The following is a 17,710-nucleotide window of genomic DNA, read 5'->3' as shown; positions in this document are numbered from 1 at the left end:
AAAACAGATAATAATTTCATTTATTGTGTGATTTTGATCAGAGTGCCACCGTAAGTTCCTAGTGAAGGTTATACACTAATCTAAAATTCAACAACTATTTCAGATGATTCTCGTATACTTGGGCTGCTTGCTGCTAATTTTGTATTATCTGTACACAAGAAACTACGACTACTGGGAATCCAGAGGCGTGCCGTTTGAAAAACCGTTCTTCCTTTTCGGTAATTTCTACAAGATTTTCTCCGGGAAACAACACATTTCGCATCGAATTCGCGAAATCTACTTTTCAGTTCACCTTACGTTGGAATTTACATTTTTAATCAGCCGAATCTGGTCATCAGAAGTCCGGAAGTCTTGAAACGAATTTTGGTCAAAGATTTCGACAAATTCGTTAACAGAAAAATCGCTTCGAACGAAGCTGTGGATCCTATAGCGGCTCATACTCTTTTCTCTTCTCAAGACCAAGTATGGAAAAATCTTCGGGCGAAAATTTCGCCGGTTTTTACTTCCGGAAAAATGAAGCTGATGTTGCCTTTAATGAAAGCGTGTGCTTCCGATTTGGTTAACCACTTGGACAAACATAACGGAGAGGTACTTGAAGTACGAGAAACGACGAAAAGATATGCTGTTGACATTATATCGTCTTGCGCTTTTGGGATTAATGCCGAATGTTTCAAAGAGGAAAATTCTGAAATACTCACAGAGGCTACAAAATTGTTGGATTTCACTTCGTTTGTTAGAAGCTTCTCAATTTTTAGTTTTTTCTTTGTACCCAAGTTTGTCGACATCTTTAGACTGACTTTGGTGGATAAATCTGCGTCTGACTATTTGGTTAATGTCTTCAGAACCACATTTAAAGAGCGTCAAAAGAGAAATATAGTGCGCAACGATTTAATCGATTTGCTTAACAATTTGAAGCAGAACGAGACTTTCAACGACAGCTACAAATTCGACGATGTCAAAATGGCGTCTCAAGCTATATCGTTTTTTACAGCAGGAAACGACACGACGTCTGTGACAGTAGCTTTTATTTTGTACGAGTTAGCTTTGCAGCCGAAAATTCAAGATCGGCTTAGACGGGAAATCAGAGAAGCTTTCGAAAAGTATGGGGACTTTACGTATGAAGCTATTAATGAAATGAAATATTTGGACATGGTGTTCAATGGTAAATAAGTACTTACATCGCACCTACTGTGATAAAATTTGATTTTTAGAAACTCTGCGCAAATATCCACTAACCACCTTTTTGAACCGAAAATCTGCCACTAAGTACACTTTTGAAGAAACTGGCTTCACCGTGGATGAAGGCGTTGCAATAATAGTTCCAGTGGCGGTACTACATTACGATCCAAAATATTTTCCAAACCCCGAAAATTTTGATCCTGAGAGGTTCAGTGACGAAAACAAACACAAAATAGTGCCATATACGTATCTACCTTTTGGGGATGGTCCACGAAATTGTATTGGTACGTTTGTACACATAAAAGAGTAAAGTTTGCTAATTTTGTTGTTGTAGGTCAAAGATTTGGACTCTTGTGGGAAAAGTAGCTTTATCATATTGTTTGAAAGATTTTGCTTTCGAAAAAGCAGAAGCTACATCTGTGCCTTTGCAGTTTGAACCACGTACTCTCTTTATGGTAAATAAGAAGGGTCTATACTTGAGGGCAGTTAAACTCTGAAGACATTTTTATAAATGTCGAAACGCAGTCTTAGTTTTGGTTAGTTTGTTCTTTTTATATTTTTGAAATGTAACGTTTTTTAATTTTTAATAAAATAAGATTAATATTTGTAGTTTGATTTTTTAGCTTGATATCCGTCAGCTTAAACAACATTTAAATTCGTGGGGCAACGTTAGGTTAATTTAAATGCCGTAAATGAACTATTAACTAGCAATCTTGTGTGAAGAATAAGAAGTGTTATAATGATGTACCACTTAAATATTAGCATCCAGAAACCTCGTTCATAATTAGATGAAGAAAGAACGCGTCCTGACTAAGTGAATTTCATGAAATCTCCTAGCAAGTATTTATCTAAACAAATTCCTGATTGTTAAATTGTGTTAGAACTAGTGAACGATCAAAGTCCTAACCTGAACTGTAAATTTACAACCAATGATTCAAATTTACACGTGTTAGCGTGTTGGGGAAAATTGTGGCGTCGTCGTCGTTACGATTAATTCACCACGTCTTTTCACCATGCTTTCACACAGAGAACTAAATCAACAATGAAGCTTTCACCTCTCTACCAAGACGCCCTCTTCTAACAACCCTCTAACTAAAATTCCAAGCAGAAAATTACCCACTACCCAAAAGTGCAAACGTGCACTTGGCTGCCTATGTTTAAGGATTTTTTTGATTGAACTTTTTCAAATTCAAATTATTCAAATGTGATTTCGCGCCGCTGTTAATTTTTTTTCAGCGCGAAAGTTTGATTCAAATTCGGTCACCACAGAACATATTTTACACGGTAATTTCTCGTAGAAAATAAGGATTTTACAATTAAGCTCCGCCCCTCGGCTTACGACGAAAAGAAGGCAAAATATAATTAATTTTTGGCTTATTTTTTCTTAATATACTTAGTATTTGATTCAAAACGATACTCAAAAACATGTTTTTTATTTCTTATAGAGAAATAAGGATTTTGCAAGAATTCGTCAGAATTGAGATAGGGCGGGTGGGCGGGGCTTATATTTTGCCTTGTTTTCTTAATATGTGTAGTCATGTTTTGACAACAAAAAACTTAAAATGGTAAATTTGTATATGGAAATATCAATTTTGCAATTACGCTCCGCCCCTCAGTCTGACAACGAATGAAAAATTCATCACGATTGAGATCGAGACGGATGGGTGGAGCTTCTCTTTTGGTTTTCTTCTTCAATTAATACATTTAGTTTTTTTTTTTTGTATAACACAATTACTCAAGAACATATTTTTGATGGTAATTGCTCGTAGAAAAATAAGGATTTGACAATTAATCCCCTCCCCCCCCCCTTGATCTTACGACGAATAAAAAAAATCATCAGGATTGAGATAGGGTGGGTGGGGCTTATATTTTGACTTTTTTTTTTCTTAATATACATAGCCATCTTTTCACAACAAGAAACTTAAGACATGGTTAATTTTTGCATGGAAATATGGAGTTAGCAATTATGGGGCGGAGCCTAACTGCAAAATCGATATTTCTTTGTAAAAATTTTGCATTTTAAACATGTTTTAAGTTTCATGTTGTGAAAACAAGTCTACACACATATTAAAACAAAAAGGCAAAATCTAAGCCCGCCCACCCGCCCTGTCTCAATTGTGATGAATTTTTTTATTCGCCGTGAGTCAAAGGGACGGAGCTTAGCTACAAAATATTTATTTCTTTATAAGAAATTAAAAACAAATGTTTGAGTATTGTGTTTAAACAATATTACGAATATTAAGACAAAAAGGTCAAATATAAAACGCACCCACCCACCCCATCTCAATTGTAAAGATTTTTTTTATTCTTAGAAACTTAAAACACGTTTCAAATGGTAAATTTTTGTGGGGAATTACGGATTTTGCGATTAGGCTCCGCCCCTAGGTCTGGCAACGAATGAAAACTTCATTATTATTTAGATCAGGGCAGGTATGGGTGGGGCTTAATTTTTGGAAACTTTAGAATCTTTATAATTTTTAGCATATTCGGAAGCTGCAAGTGTTATTTTTTTGTAATTTTCAGCCTTTGAAATCTTAAAATCGTAAGAATCTTTAAAATCTTCGGAAATTGTAAATCTATTTTCATAAGAATCTTTTTGGAGACTTCGAAATATCCAGAATCTTCAGAAACATTAGAATTTTCAGAATCTTTAGAATCTCTAGAATCCCGGAATATCCGAAATCTTTGAAAATTTCCTAATATCTAGAGATCTAGAGAAACTCTTAGAATATCTGGAATCTCTAGAGTCTCGGAATATCCAGAATTTTTGAATTTTTTGAAACTTCTGGAAAAATGGAATTTTTATAAATTTTAGATTCTCCAGAGTCTCCAAAATTGCTAAAATCTTTGAAATCTTCAGAATTTTCAGAATTTTTGGAATCTTCAGAATTTTCAGAATCTTCTGCATTTTGAGAAACAAAAGAAAATTCAGCATCTTCAAAATCACCAGAATCTTCGGAATCTTTAGAACCTTTAGAATCTTTATACTCTTTAAGATTTCTAGAACCTCTGGAACCTTGAAATTTTGGTAAAATCTTTGAAATCTTCAGAATTTTCGGAATCTTCAGGATCTTCGGAATTTTCAGAATCTTCTGCATTTTGAGAAATAAAAGAAAATTCAGAATCTTCAAAATCACCAGAATCTTCGGAATCTTTAGAACCTGTAGAATCTTTCGACTCTTTAAGATTTCTAGATCCTCTGGAATCTTTGGAATTTTTGAAATCTTTGAAATCTTTCTACAACACATTCTTCAGATTCTTCGGAACCTCAAAATTCTTACATTTTTTGGAATCTTCAGTTTTCGAATTATTCAGAACCTTCAGAAAGATTAGAATCTTTAAAATATTTAGCGTCTTTAGGATCGCTAGGATATTTAAAATCTTTAGGGTTTTTGGGGTCTTTAGAATCTTCAGAATTATTAGAATCCTTGGAATCTTCAGAATGTCCAGCATCTTTGGAATTTTCGGAATATTCGGAATTTCTGGGACCTCTAGAATCATTATAATTTTTGATATCTTAGGAATCTTCACAGTGTTCAGATTTTTTGTAATTTTCAGCCTTTGAAAGTCTTAAAATCCTCAGAATCTTCAGAAATTGTAGAGTAATCAGTATCTTTAGAATCTCTAGAATCACGAAATATCCGAAATCTTTGAAATTCTTGGAATCTCTAGTGTCTTGGAACATTAGAAATTTTTTTAATTTATGAAATAGCTAGAACCTTTCAAATTTTTATAATCTTCAGAATCTTTCTAATCTTCAAAGTCTTCAGACATTTTGGAATGTCCAGCCTTTGAAGTACCAATACTTTATAATCTTCGAAATCTTTAGAATCTTCAGAATTGTTAGAATTTTTTGAATATTCAGAAATTTCAGAATCTCCAGTGTCTCTTTTTCGAATTTCTACAATCTACAGTCTCTAAATATCTGGAACTTACGAATATCTGGAATCTCTGGAGTCTGGGAAATCCGGAATTTTTGAAATTTCTGGAACTTTTGGAACGTTAAAATTTCTCTTGTTCACGGAATACTATGTACATTAAGAAAAGCAGGCAAAATATTTACCCCGCCTACCCACCCCATCCCAGTTGTGATGATTTTTTTTTATTCTTAGAAACTTAAAACTCCTTTAAAATGGTAAATTTTTGTAAGTAAATAAGGATTTTGCAGTTAAGCTCCGTCCCCTTGGCTCACAACAATAAAAAATACATCGCAATAGAGATAGGGTGGGTGGGCGGGGCTACATTTTTTCTTTTTTTTTTAATATGTATAGACTTATTTCGACAATAAAAAACTTAAAACATAAAAACTTTTTTTTTGGATTTTTTTTGGCGGCAATATTATAAAATAATGTGAATTCAAGATATGAAGCAGCTGTTTTATTAGTTGCCTGTGATGTTATTTGTATCTGTGTTTTTTTATCAATAAATTAATTAATTCTTGCAAATTCTTTCCAGGACATTCTATTTTGATTCAGAGTGCGACTTTCGTACGATATTTATATTCAAACTGAATTAATATATTGAATATTTGTTTTATCTATGCAACCAACATTACTCTTGATTTTAAATATTTTGAATAATTGGTTTTAATTTTTTTCATAGAAATTTTGTGGCAATTGCTTTATTTAATGTTTTTTGAGCTTCATAGTAGGTAAAATACGATACAGGTTTACGATTGACGCTCAATAAATTTCTTTATCAAATTTCAAATTTTTCTTACCGCTTAAGCAGTCAGCAAAAATTTCTTAATAATCACAATTACTCTGCAAAAAAGATGCTATTACATTTAGAATTCATCGCTATCGGAATATAATCTCAAGTTTTGACAGTCATTAACAAACAACTTTTATCTTTGTAGCTGATATGTATTTAAAAGTGAAGACACTTACAAGATAACTTTATTAAGTGTGCGGTTTTGATCAAAGCGTCATCGTAAGTTCTCACCGAAAACCAAACCACGAACTAAAATTCTCCACTTTTTTCAGATGATTCTCGTATACTTGGGCTGCTTGCTCCTAATCCTGTATTACTTGTACACCAAAAACTACAGCTACTGGGAGTCCAAGGGCGTCCCATTCGAAAAACCCTTCTTCCTTTTCGGCAACTTCGCCAAAATAATCGCCGGCAAACAGCACATTTCGTTCCGAATCCGCGAAATCTACAACAAATTCAACACCCCGTACGTGGGAATCTACATTTTCAACCAGCCGAACCTGATCGTCAGAAGCCCAGAAATCCTAAAACGAATTCTGGTGAAAGACTTCGACAAGTTCGTCAACAGAAAAGTAGCTTCGAACGAAGATGTTGATCCCATTTCGGCCCACACTCTCTTCATGTCTCAAGACCAGATATGGAAGAACCTTCGGGCGAAAATTTCCCCGGTTTTCACTTCCGGGAAAATGAAGCTGATGCTACCTTTAATGAAGGAGTGTGCTTCGAATTTGGTCAACTACTTGGAGACACACAGTGGAGAGGTAATTGAAATTCGGGAGACGACGAAGAAGTATGCCGTCGATATTATCTCGTCGTGCGCTTTTGGCATCAATTCCGACTGTTTCAAAGAGGAGAATTCTGAAATTTTGACAGTCGCTACGAGGTTGTTGGATTTCAATTCGTTCGTCCGAAGTTTCTCCATTTTTAGTTTCTTCTTTGCACCCAAGTTCGTCGACATTTTTAGACTGACGTTTGCTGACAAATTCGCCTCGAATTATTTAATCAACGTCTTCAATACCACTATGAAGGAACGAAAGAAGCAAAAAATAGTGCGTCACGATTTGATAGATTTGCTTCACAATTTGAAGCAGAACGAGACCTTCAACGACAGCTACAAATTCGGTATTTGGTGACACACTAGTGGTGCATCCCTGATCGTTTGTTTTCAGACGACATCAAAATGGCCTCTCAAGCAGTGTCATTTTTTTCAGCCGGAAATGACACTACATCTATGACAATATCGTTCACATTGTACGAATTAGCTATTAATCCAGAAATTCAAAATCGTCTTCGACAAGAAGTCAGAGAAACTTTCGAAAAACATGGAGACTTTACTTATGAAGCTGTCAATGAAATGAAATATCTGGACATGGTTTTTAATGGTAACAACACCACAATAATGTTACCAACGTAATAAAAAATTTGTGTTTTTAGAAACTTTGCGAAAATATCCTCTAACCACATTTTTGAACCGAAAGTCTGCCACCAAATACACTTTTGAAGAAACCGGGTTCACTCTGGATGAAGACGTTGCTATAACAGTGCCAGTGGGTGCGTTACACTACGATCCAAAATATTTTCCAGACCCGGAAAAGTTTGACCCTGAGAGGTTCAGCGATGAAAATAAACACAAAATAGTACCTTATACGTTCCTGCCTTTTGGGGACGGTCCCCGGAATTGTATTGGTACGTTGGTACCAAGACACCAGTAAAGTCTCTAATTTTGTTCTTGTAGGTCAACGATTTGGGGTTCTCGTAAGCAAAGTAGCTTTGGCATATTGCTTGAAAGATTTTGCTTTCGAAAAGGCGGCAGCCACGTCTGTACCTTTACAATTTGAACCACGGTCGCTATTTATGGTAAACAAGAAGGGACTGTACTTGAGGACTGTCAAACTCTGAACTGTAGTTGTTGTTTGTACTTAAGCCTATTTCTTGTCGCTTTAGAAAGTCTAGAATTAAATAAAGGTTTTATGTCGATCGTTAAAGAAGCAATTTATTAGTCGTAATTCCTTCCACCGTTTTTATTTGCGCCATGAATCATTGAACAACTAATTTAAATAAAAGTGTGCTTCCCTCCGTTCTTTAGTTGCTATCGATTACGTCCTACACGACGCAATAAAATGAAAGTTTATCCATCTGTGCGTTATAACGAACTTGGGGAAAAAAAGATCGTCAAATTATTACAGCCGATTTGTCAAGTAATGGGATTAGCGACACCGGATCTCTTCAATTACAGAGGCGTAGCGGTTTTTTTCATCCTATATTCACTTTTAATTTGTCTAATTTTGCTTGCTTTATGTGCCTACGCCATATATTTCAAAATGGGTTATTTTTATAACCAAATAATCGTAACCGCAGCAGTTTTAGACATAACTAACACCCTAGGAACGACCGCCACAACTACACTATGCGTCCTTTTTTCAGTCGTCTTTCGCCGAAAAAAAATTGTCCAACTAGTGAAAAATCTAAAAGAAATCGAAAAATCGTTGAACGAAAAATTCGACGTCGTGTGCCACTTGGAGGACAAAGGACTGCTGATCCAATTCGTGTGTTTGGAAATCATGGTTTTCACATACATAATTTTTGACACCGCTTTCGAGATATACATAAACGGTGCACTTCACTACAGTTGGTCTATCATTCTCCACGTTAACTTGTTCATGATTTCTTTAATAGTGGCCCAAGTCCAGTTCTTTTCCACCACTATCAAACAATATTTCGCGTTTATGAACGACCGATTGTTGCTAATACGCAACTGTGGCGGAAAATGGGACCCGGATTGCAAATTCAAAACCGTCAACATGAAGTTTTTCCTAAAAGTGTACGACAAACTGTGTGACGTCATCGATTTAGTTGGAACGTCATACGGGATACAAATCGCCGCAATCAGTTTCAATATAATCATGTGCTTAATCGGAAGCTTGAACTTGCTGATGAAGTTTGCCCTAGGAAACGACTTGCACGTGGAAGGCTGGAGCTACGGTCTACTGGCGGCGGATACGTGGAATTCGATCATCTACATCGTAAGACTGTTATTATTGTTATCAAGTTTTTATTTCTGTAACTCGATTGTAGGTTTTCGGGTTTATGGTAGCGATTTGTTGTTCAAAAGCCTCCACCGAAGCTAACAATACCTCAATAATTTCTTACAAAATCCTCCTAGACTTTCCGTCATCCCCGAAAACCCACTACGAAGAGGTGACAAAAAACGAATTAATGCTTCTCGCCGAACACTTGAATCAGAAAAAGCTGACTTTTTCAGCCGCCGGGCTTTTTGCGGTTGACCACACTATGTTGTACATGATTTTTGGGTCCATCGCTGCGTATCTTGTTATTGTGTTACAGTTTAAATAAATGTTGTGGTGTTTATGCTTAGCCCCGCCCACCCACCCTATCTCAATTGTGGAATTTAATTACCATATAAGACATATTTTTGAGTATCGTGTTGTTCAAAAAGTTCCAGGAATTTCAAAAATTCCGGATTTCCGAGACTCTAGAGATTCCAGATATTCCTAAAGTTCCAGATATTTGGAGACTCAGAAGATTCTAGACATTCTAAAGATTCGAAAGATTCTAAAGATTTTGGGATTCTAACGCCTCTGAAAATTCTCAACATTTCCATTGAAGTTTTGAAGATTCTGAAGAATATGTATAAAGATTCTAATAATGTCAAAGACTCCAAAGGTTCCCAAAATTCTAGAAATTTTAAAAAGTCGAAAGCTTCTGAAGGTTCTAAAGGTTACGAATACTCTGAAGATTCTGAAGATTGGGAAGATTCCGAAGATTCTGAGGGTTCTGAAGATTCCCAAAGTCCTAACAACTTTGAAGATTCGGAAAAATCAGAAGATTATAAAAATTTTAACGTTCCAAAAGTTCCAGAAATTTAAAAAATTCCAGATTTTCCAGACTCCAGAGATTCCAGATATTCCTAAAGTTCCAGATAATTGGAGACTCCGGAGATTGTAGAAATTCGAAAAAGAGACTCTGGAGATTCTGAAAATTCTGAATATTCCAAGAATTCTAACAATTCTGAAGATTTTAAACATTTCGAAGATTATAAAGTATTCGTATTTCGAAGGCTGGACATCCCAAAATGTCTGAAGACTTTGAAGATTAGAAAGATTCTGAAGATTATAAAAATTTGAAAGGTTCTAGCTATTTCATAAATTTAAAAAATTCCTAATGTTCCAAGACACTAGAGAGTCCAAGAATTTCAAAGATTTCGGATATTTCGTGATTCTAGAGATTCTAAAGATTCTGAATATTCTAAAATTTCTGATGAAGATTCTGAAGATTTTAAGAATTTCAAAGGCTGAAAATTACAAAAAATCTGAACACTGTGAAGATTCCCAATATACCAAAAATTATAAAGATTCTAAAGGTTCCAGAAATTCCGGATATTCGGAAAATTCCAAAGATTCTGGAAATTCCAAAGATTCCAAGGATTTTAACAATTCTGAAGATTCTAAAGCTCCCAAAAGTCCTAAAGATTTTGAATATCCTAGCGATCCTAGACACTCTAAATATTTTAAAGATTCTAATCTTTCTGAAGATTCTGAATAATTCGAAAACTGAAGATTCCAAAAAATGTAAGAATTTTGAGGTTCCGAAGAATCTGAAAAATATGTTGTTCAAAGATCCCAAAGATCTCAAAAATTCCAAAGATTCCAGAGGTTCTAGAAATCTTAAAGAGTCGAAAGATTCTAAAAGTTCTAAAGATTCCGAAGATTTTGGTGATTTTGAAGATTCTGAATTTTCTTTTGTTTCTCAAAATGCAGAAGATTCTGAAAATTCTGAAAATTCTGAAGATTCCAAAAATTCTGAAAATTTTGAAGATTTCAAAGATTTTACCAATTTTGGAGATTCTGAAGAATCTAACGTTTCTGAAGATTCTGGATATTTCGAAGTCTCCAAAAAGACTGAAGATTAAAAATATACTGACAATTTCCGAAGATTCTAAAGATTCTTACGATTCTAAGATTTCAAAGGTGAAAACTACAAAAAAAATTATCACTTTGAAGTTTACGAATATGCTAAAAATTATAAAGATTCTAAGGGTTCCAGAAATTCCGGATATTCCGAAAATTCCAAAGATTCTAAGGATCCCAAAAATCCTAAAGATTTTAAATATCCTAGCGATCCTAAAGACTTTAAATATTTTAAAAATTCTAATCTTTCTGAAGATTCTGAATAATTCGAAAACTGAAGATTCCAAAAAATGTAAAAATTTTGAGGTTCCGAAGAATCTGAAGAATATGTTGTAGAAAGATTCCAAAGAACTCAAAAATTCCAAAGAGTCCAGAGGTTCTAGAAATCTTAAAGAGTCGACAGATTCTAAAGGTTCTAAAGATTCCGAAGATTCTGGTGATTTTGAAGATTCTGAATTTTCTTTTGTTTCTCAAGATGCAGAAGATTCTGAAAATTGTGAAGATCCTGAAGATTCCGAAAATTCTGACGATTTCAAAGATTTTACCAATTTTGGAGATTCTGAAGAATATAAAATTTATAAAAATTCCATTATTCCAGAAATTTAAAAAATTTCAAAAACTCTGGATATTCCGAGACTCTAGAGATTCCAGATATTCGGAGACTCTAGAGATTAGGAAATTTTTAAAGATTCTAATGTTTCTGAAGATCCTGGATACTTCGAAGTCTCCAAAAAGACTCTGAAGATTAAAAATATACTGACAATTTCCGAAGATTCTAAAGATTCTTACGTTTCTAAGATTTCAAAGGTGAAAACTACAAAAAAAATTATCACTTTGAAGTTTACGAATATGCTAAAAATTATAAAGATTCTAAAGGTTCCAGAAATTCCGGATATTCCGAAAATTCCAAAGATTCTGGAAATTCTGAAGATTCCAAGGATTCTAACAATTCTGAAGATTCTAAAGATCCCAAAAATCCTAAAGATTTTAAATATCCTAGCGATCCTAAAGCCTCTAAATATTTTAAAGTCTCTAATCTTTCTGAAGATTCTGAATAATTCAAAAACTGAAGATTCCAAAAAATGTAAGAATTTTGAGGTTCCGAATGTGAAGAATATGTTGTAGAAACATTCCAAAGATCTCAAAAATTCCAATGATTCCAGAGGTTCTAGAAATCTTAAAAAGTCGAAAGATTCTAAAGCTTCTAAAGATTCCAAAGATTCTGGTGATTTTGAAGATTCTGAATTTTCTTTTGTTTCTCAAGGTGCAGAAGATTCTGAAAATTCTGAAGATTCCAAAAATTCTGAAAGTTTTGAAGATTTCAAAGATTTCACCAATTTTGGAGATTCTGAAGAATCTAATGTTTCTGAAGATTCTGGATATTTCGAAGTCTCCAAAAAGACTGAAGATTAAAAATATACTGACAATTTCCGAAGATTCTAAAGATTCTTACCATTCTAAGATTTCAAAGGTGAAAACTACAAAAAAATTATCACTTTGAAGTTTACGAATATGCTAAAAATTATAAAGATTCTATAGGTTCCAGAAATTCCGGATATTCCGAAAATTCCAAAGATTCTTTAAATTCTAATGATTCCAAGGGTTCTAACAATTTTGAAGCTTCTAAAGATCACAAAAATCCTAAAGATTTTAAATATCCCAGCGATCCTAAAGATTCTATAAATATTTTAAAGATTCCAATTTTTCTAAAGATTCTGAAAAATTCGAAAACTGAAGATCTCTAAAAATGTAAGAATTTTGAGGTTCAGAAGAATCTGAAGAATGTTGTAGAAATATTCCAAATATCTCAAAAATTCCAAAGATTCCAGAGGTTCCAGAAATCTTAAAGAGTCGAAAGATTCTAAAGGTTCTAAAGATTCCGAAAATTCTGGTGATTTTGAAGATTCTAAATCTTCTTTTGTTTCTCAAGATGCAGAAGATTCTGAAAGTTCTGAAGATCCTGAAGATTCCGAAAATTCTGAAACTTCTGAAGATTCCAGTAATTCTGAAAATTTTGATGATTTCAAAGATTTTACCAATTTTGGAGATTCTGAAGAATATAAAATTTATAAAAATTCTATTATTCCAGAAATTTCAAAAATTTCAACAATTCTGGATATTCCGAGACTCTAGAGATTCCAGATATTCCAAGAGTTCCAGATATTGGGAGACTCTAGAGATTAGGAAATTTTCAAAGATTTCGGATATTCCCGGGTTCTAGAGATTCTAAAGATTCTGAAGATTCTAATGTTTCTGAAGATCCTGGATATTTCGAAGTCTCCAAAAAGATTCTGAAGATTAAAAATATATTGACAATTTCCGAAGATTCAAAAGATTCTTACGATTCGAAGATTTCAAAGGCTAAAAATTACAAAAAAATTAACACTTTGAAATTTCCGAATATGCTAAAAATTATAAAGATTCTAAAGATTCCAAAAATTCTAAAGATTCTGGAAATTCTGAAGATTCCAAGGATTGTAAACAATTGTAAAGGTTCTAGATGCCAAAAGTCCTAAATATTTTAAATATCCTAGCGATCCTAAAGACTCTAAATATTTTAATGATTCTAATCTTTCTCAAGATTCTGAATAATTCGAAAACTGAAGATTCCAAAAAATGTAAGAATTTTGAGGTTCCGAAGAATGTGAAGAATATGTTGTAGAAAGATTCCAAAGATCTCAAAAAATTTCAAAGATTCCAGAGGTTTTAGAAATCTTAAAGAGTCGAAAGATTCTAAACGTTCTAAAGATTCCGAAGATTCTGGTGATTTTGAAGATTCTGAATTTTCTTTTGTTTCTCAAAATGCAGAAGATTCTGAAAATTCTCAAGATCCTGAAAATTTCGAAAATTCTGAAACTTCTGAAGATTCCAAAAATTCCGAAAATTCTGAAGATTTCAAAGATTTTACCAATTTTGGAGATTCTGAAGAATCTAAAATTTATAAAAATTCCATTATTCCAGAAATTCAAAAATTTTGGATATTCCGAGACTCTAGAGATTCCAGATATTCCAAGAGTCCCAGATATTTCTGAAGACTGTGGATATTTCGAAGTCTCCAAAAAGACTCTAAAGATTAAAAATATATTAACAATTTCCGAAGACTTTAAAGATTCTTACGATTTTAAAGGCTGAAAATTACAAAAAAAATAACATTTTGAAGTTTCCGAATATACCAAAAATTATAAAGATTTTCTTACAAAAATTTACCATTTTAAACGAGTTTTAAATTTTTGAAATTGAAATGGGGGTGGGTGGGCGGGGTTTATATTTTGCCTTTTTTTTCTTAATGTACATAGCTAACTTTTCACAACAAGAAACTTAAAACAAGGTTAAAATGGTACATTTTTGCAAGGAAATATGGATTTTGCAATTATGAGGCGAAGCTTAATTGTAAAATCTTCATTTTTCTACGAGAAATTACCATGTGGAATATCTTCTTAAGTAATCGTGTTATACAAAGAAAACTAAATGTATTAATTAAAAAAGAAAACCAGAATAGAAGCCCCACCCATCCGTCTCGATCTCAATCTTAATGAATTTTTCATTCGTTGTCAGACCGAGGAGCGGAGCGTAATTGCAAAATCGATATTTCCCTATCCAAAATTTACCATTTTAAACATGTTTTAAGTTGCTTGTTGTGAAAAGGTGACTACACATATTAAGAAAAAAAGGCAAAATATAAGAATATAAGATTAAGTGAATATCATTACAGACGAAATTATGATTCCGTAGATGGAAAAGACCATGGTGTAGTTAACTCTGAAACATCCCCCAGCTGTGAAATTGAAATTCCGATGATTAATTTGACAGATAACCAAAAAAATGTTTCTTATAGTGGAACGAAGTTCGTCTTCTTTTTCAGACAAATGCAGCAAAATTTCATAGCAAATAATAGAAGTTTTTTTGCAGGCTAGAAATATGACACAACATAAATGTGCCAATATGAACGAAAGCACCTAAAAAATTTTTTTGAAATAAAAAAAAATCAAAATTGTTAAGTGTGGCTCACCGTATATGAAACACAAAGCCAAATTTTTGCACAAATAATACGCAAGTGGTGTTTGTTGTGCACTTCGTTTTCGTTGTATACAGTGTGGACACTTTGCACCAAGTGACCACACACGGTTGAAATTATCAGGACAATTTGAACACCATAAACGGAGTTGAATGATTCGATCATTTCTAAACACTCGTTGTGTTTATGAATTAAATTGTCCACATTTTGCAACTTGAAGTGGTTAAATTGTTGCTCCTTTACTAATACTGACAGCTGCTTTGTTTCCTCATTGATCGAATTTATCGATTTTCTTATATTTAATAAAAATTTGAACATATCCATAAATAACACACACAGTGTAAATTCGCCAACATAAATAATCAGTTGTGTTTGTAACGTTCGGGCCCAATCGTCTTGACTCGTAACGTCAAAAACGATACGCCCAGTCACATGAAAAATAAGTATTTGTGGCCACCCTGTACTGTAGTCCACGCTATGTTTGTCTTGCAGTGACTTTATTGTACTGATTATCAAAAATAAAGTCATTATTACCGACATCGTGGTGTTCAAAGTCAGTTTGACTTTAAAATATTGATCAGACCCTGATTGATAAAAGCACTTAAGTTCTTGTCGAAGTGAGTAGCTGAAAATTCCAAGGACTAGTGTTAATTTTGCCCCAATAAAACCGTTTCGTAGCAAGTTGTGAAACACAAACATTTCGATAAGAGTGATGTTTTTCAAATCTTTATCGTTTTATACGCTTTTGACTTTGCCTTTGACAATGAAGTCCTGAGGGGATAATCAGTCACGTCGAAATTTTCACTGGGGACGTAATTCGTTGCTTTAATTTTGATATTCATTACTTGATTCACATAAAACGAAATGAAAACCAATTTAGAAATTCAAATTGATTGTTATTCAAATTTTGTTTCTAACTAAAAAGGAAAAACTAATTACATTTATATGTGTTTTCAAAAGTGACGCAGTTGCTGAGTTTTTCGTGTTGGTGATAATTTCTTAATTTTATAAACAAATCCAAGAATCATTATCACTGAGTGACCCTACACATGGATTCAGTCGGTGATCATGCTTATAATTACATGTTATCTTCGATAAACATAAACATGGTGCAGCACACATTATAAATACACATGCTTGTGCCGGAAATTTTTAGTTGGTGTTAACAAGCTTATCAAAGAGTTTCAAAATGAAAATCGTTGTCGCTATTATCGGACTATTTGCGGGTAAATATTTTTATGGTACTTCTACGGTCAAAATAAATGCTTTAAAAAAGAAATAAAAAAATTCAAAAAGCGGTTGGAAGTCTTTCTAAAATTTGACTTCACCATCACTTGCGCACGAGTCAAAGTTCAGTTATCAAACCGTGTTTGACCTCAAGCTAATATCTCCCGGCGCCATATTTTCAGAAACGTAGAATAAAATTTTGACCATTTTTCCAGTCATCAATGTAGCAACATGCTACCTTTCCCCGTCCTACCGCACCTCCGACACCAGCATGAGTACCTCCAAGTACATGCAATACCTGCGAGAACGCAGCCAGATTGAGCGCCTTCGCACCCAAATGGAAAGCATCTGCCCCGGAAAAGACGACGAACTAGACGTAAGTCTCCCCTTTCACACAACCCCTTCTCACCCCAACGTTCCAGGAAGCCCTAACCAAGCTCAAACAATGCTCTAACGAAGTCGACGAGAACGCCGAAACGGCTTGCTCCGCTATCAAAAACCACTTCCTGCGGTGCTCGAAGCCGTTCATCGAGTTGTTCGAAAGCTGCCTGCCTGAAGAATCCAGAGAAATTCCGAGACTGGTGTTCGAGGCGATCAATTCCGGGGTGGCTTACGTCTGCAAGGTCGACGGCGAGCACATCTTCGGTGAGTAGTGGTAGGTGTTTAAGTGCGATTTTAACTGATTTTTGCAGAATTCGCCAACACGTGTATCTTCAAGAATAATTATCGTTCGATGAGGTGCGAACGCAGAGTGAGGACGAAGTTGCAACAGTTCAAGAATAAGCCGCCGACTAAGACCGAGATCTGCGAATTGGCGCAGTCGATGAAGCCGTGTCTGCATAACCATCTGCAGGAGTCTTGTGGGAATGGAATCACCAGGGAGTCGTTCATGGGGATGTTTGACGCTGTTACTGCCCCGTGCAACAATCGTGGGAGTAACCAGATTGAGTACAACACCGTCAACGAGGTGGTGGAAGCTTTTTAGTAGACGAAGTGGTTTAAAATTATGAATCAAATATAATTTTAACAATATGAGTCATGAGTGATTTTTTAGCGTATTTTAACTATGACTGTGTAATATATTTAAATAAATAAAAATTCATAGAATCTCTGTCAGATTATATCGTTGTGAATCTGTTGTATTGGTTGTAAATATAAATTAATTCAATAATAATATAATATTTGCTAAGTTATGCAACCAACATTGCTCCCAAATTTTAAAATAAATCCTTGATACTGTGCATGTTTGAAATACTAGTTACCCAATATTTCATTGATACAATTATGCAATAAATTGAGGTTGATATGTTTTTGACAGACAAAACCTTAGGTTTGATTGAAAATTAATTTTGGTTATGCAACCAGCAATACGCCAACGTTCAAATTGAGGTTATGATTTGTAGCAAACTGTTTTTAATAATTGTAATTTATTTTCTTTTACACTTTCTAGTAATTATAATAATGCTTCAATAAACTTTTACTGTTTGAATTTTTGGTTCCGTTTCATTATTTTATTATTTACACACACTTATATAGACAACCAACATTACCAACTTGTGGTCATCACTGCCTTCAAACTAATTATTATTATTTATTAAGGTAATAGCCAAATCTGATAGTAAATCATAATCAAATCAAAACTATGACA

At 33.9% G+C, this 17,710-nt stretch overlaps 2 protein-coding genes and 1 pseudogene across 2 annotated transcripts; all 3 read left to right on the top strand.

The window, feature by feature from the left end:
- Positions 1-103: 103 nt before the first annotated feature.
- On the top strand, positions 104-1,696 carry LOC135133774 (cytochrome P450 6k1-like; annotated as a pseudogene).
- Positions 1,697-6,096: 4,400 nt separating this feature from the next.
- LOC135133768 (cytochrome P450 6k1-like) lies at positions 6,097-7,880 on the top strand. The gene is made up of 5 exons (XM_064062275.1): positions 6,097-6,111; positions 6,165-7,014; positions 7,062-7,274; positions 7,327-7,578; positions 7,628-7,880. Exons 2-5 carry the CDS (start codon positions 6,165-6,167, stop codon positions 7,789-7,791), a joined length of 1,479 nt encoding a protein of 492 aa, XP_063918345.1. The 5' UTR covers positions 6,097-6,111; the 3' UTR covers positions 7,792-7,880.
- An 8,070-nt stretch (positions 7,881-15,950) lies between these two features.
- LOC135136409 (uncharacterized) lies at positions 15,951-17,173 on the top strand. The gene is made up of 4 exons (XM_064065668.1): positions 15,951-16,061; positions 16,278-16,438; positions 16,485-16,707; positions 16,755-17,173. The coding sequence occupies exons 1-4, from the start codon at positions 16,025-16,027 to the stop codon at positions 17,045-17,047; spliced, it is 714 nt and encodes a 237-aa protein (XP_063921738.1). The 5' UTR covers positions 15,951-16,024; the 3' UTR covers positions 17,048-17,173.
- Positions 17,174-17,710: the final 537 nt, after the last annotated feature.

This window comes from Zophobas morio, unplaced genomic scaffold (assembly GCF_036711695.1).
Source record: "Zophobas morio isolate AGI-343-1 ecotype UQ-CSIRO unplaced genomic scaffold, CSIRO_AGI_Zmor_V1 ptg000004l, whole genome shotgun sequence".
NCBI classification, from domain to species: Eukaryota; Metazoa; Arthropoda; class Insecta; order Coleoptera; family Tenebrionidae; genus Zophobas; species Zophobas morio.
This window is presented reverse-complemented; position numbering and strand designations above follow the sequence as displayed.

Bases quoted from the DNA above. Each gene is read 5' to 3' on its own strand.
- LOC135133768 (XM_064062275.1), top strand. From the start codon at position 6,165: ATGATTCTCGTATACTTGGGCTGCTTGCTCCTAATCCTGTATTACTTG. The intron at 7,015-7,061 runs GTATTTGGTGAC...GTTTGTTTTCAG, and splicing joins CAACGACAGCTACAAATTCG to ACGACATCAAAATGGCCTCT. The intron at 7,275-7,326 runs GTAACAACACCA...TTGTGTTTTTAG, and splicing joins TCTGGACATGGTTTTTAATG to AAACTTTGCGAAAATATCCT.
- LOC135136409 (XM_064065668.1), top strand. From the start codon at position 16,025: ATGAAAATCGTTGTCGCTATTATCGGACTATTTGCGG. The intron at 16,062-16,277 runs GTAAATATTTTT...CCATTTTTCCAG, and splicing joins TATTATCGGACTATTTGCGG to TCATCAATGTAGCAACATGC. The intron at 16,708-16,754 runs GTGAGTAGTGGT...TGATTTTTGCAG, and splicing joins CGACGGCGAGCACATCTTCG to AATTCGCCAACACGTGTATC.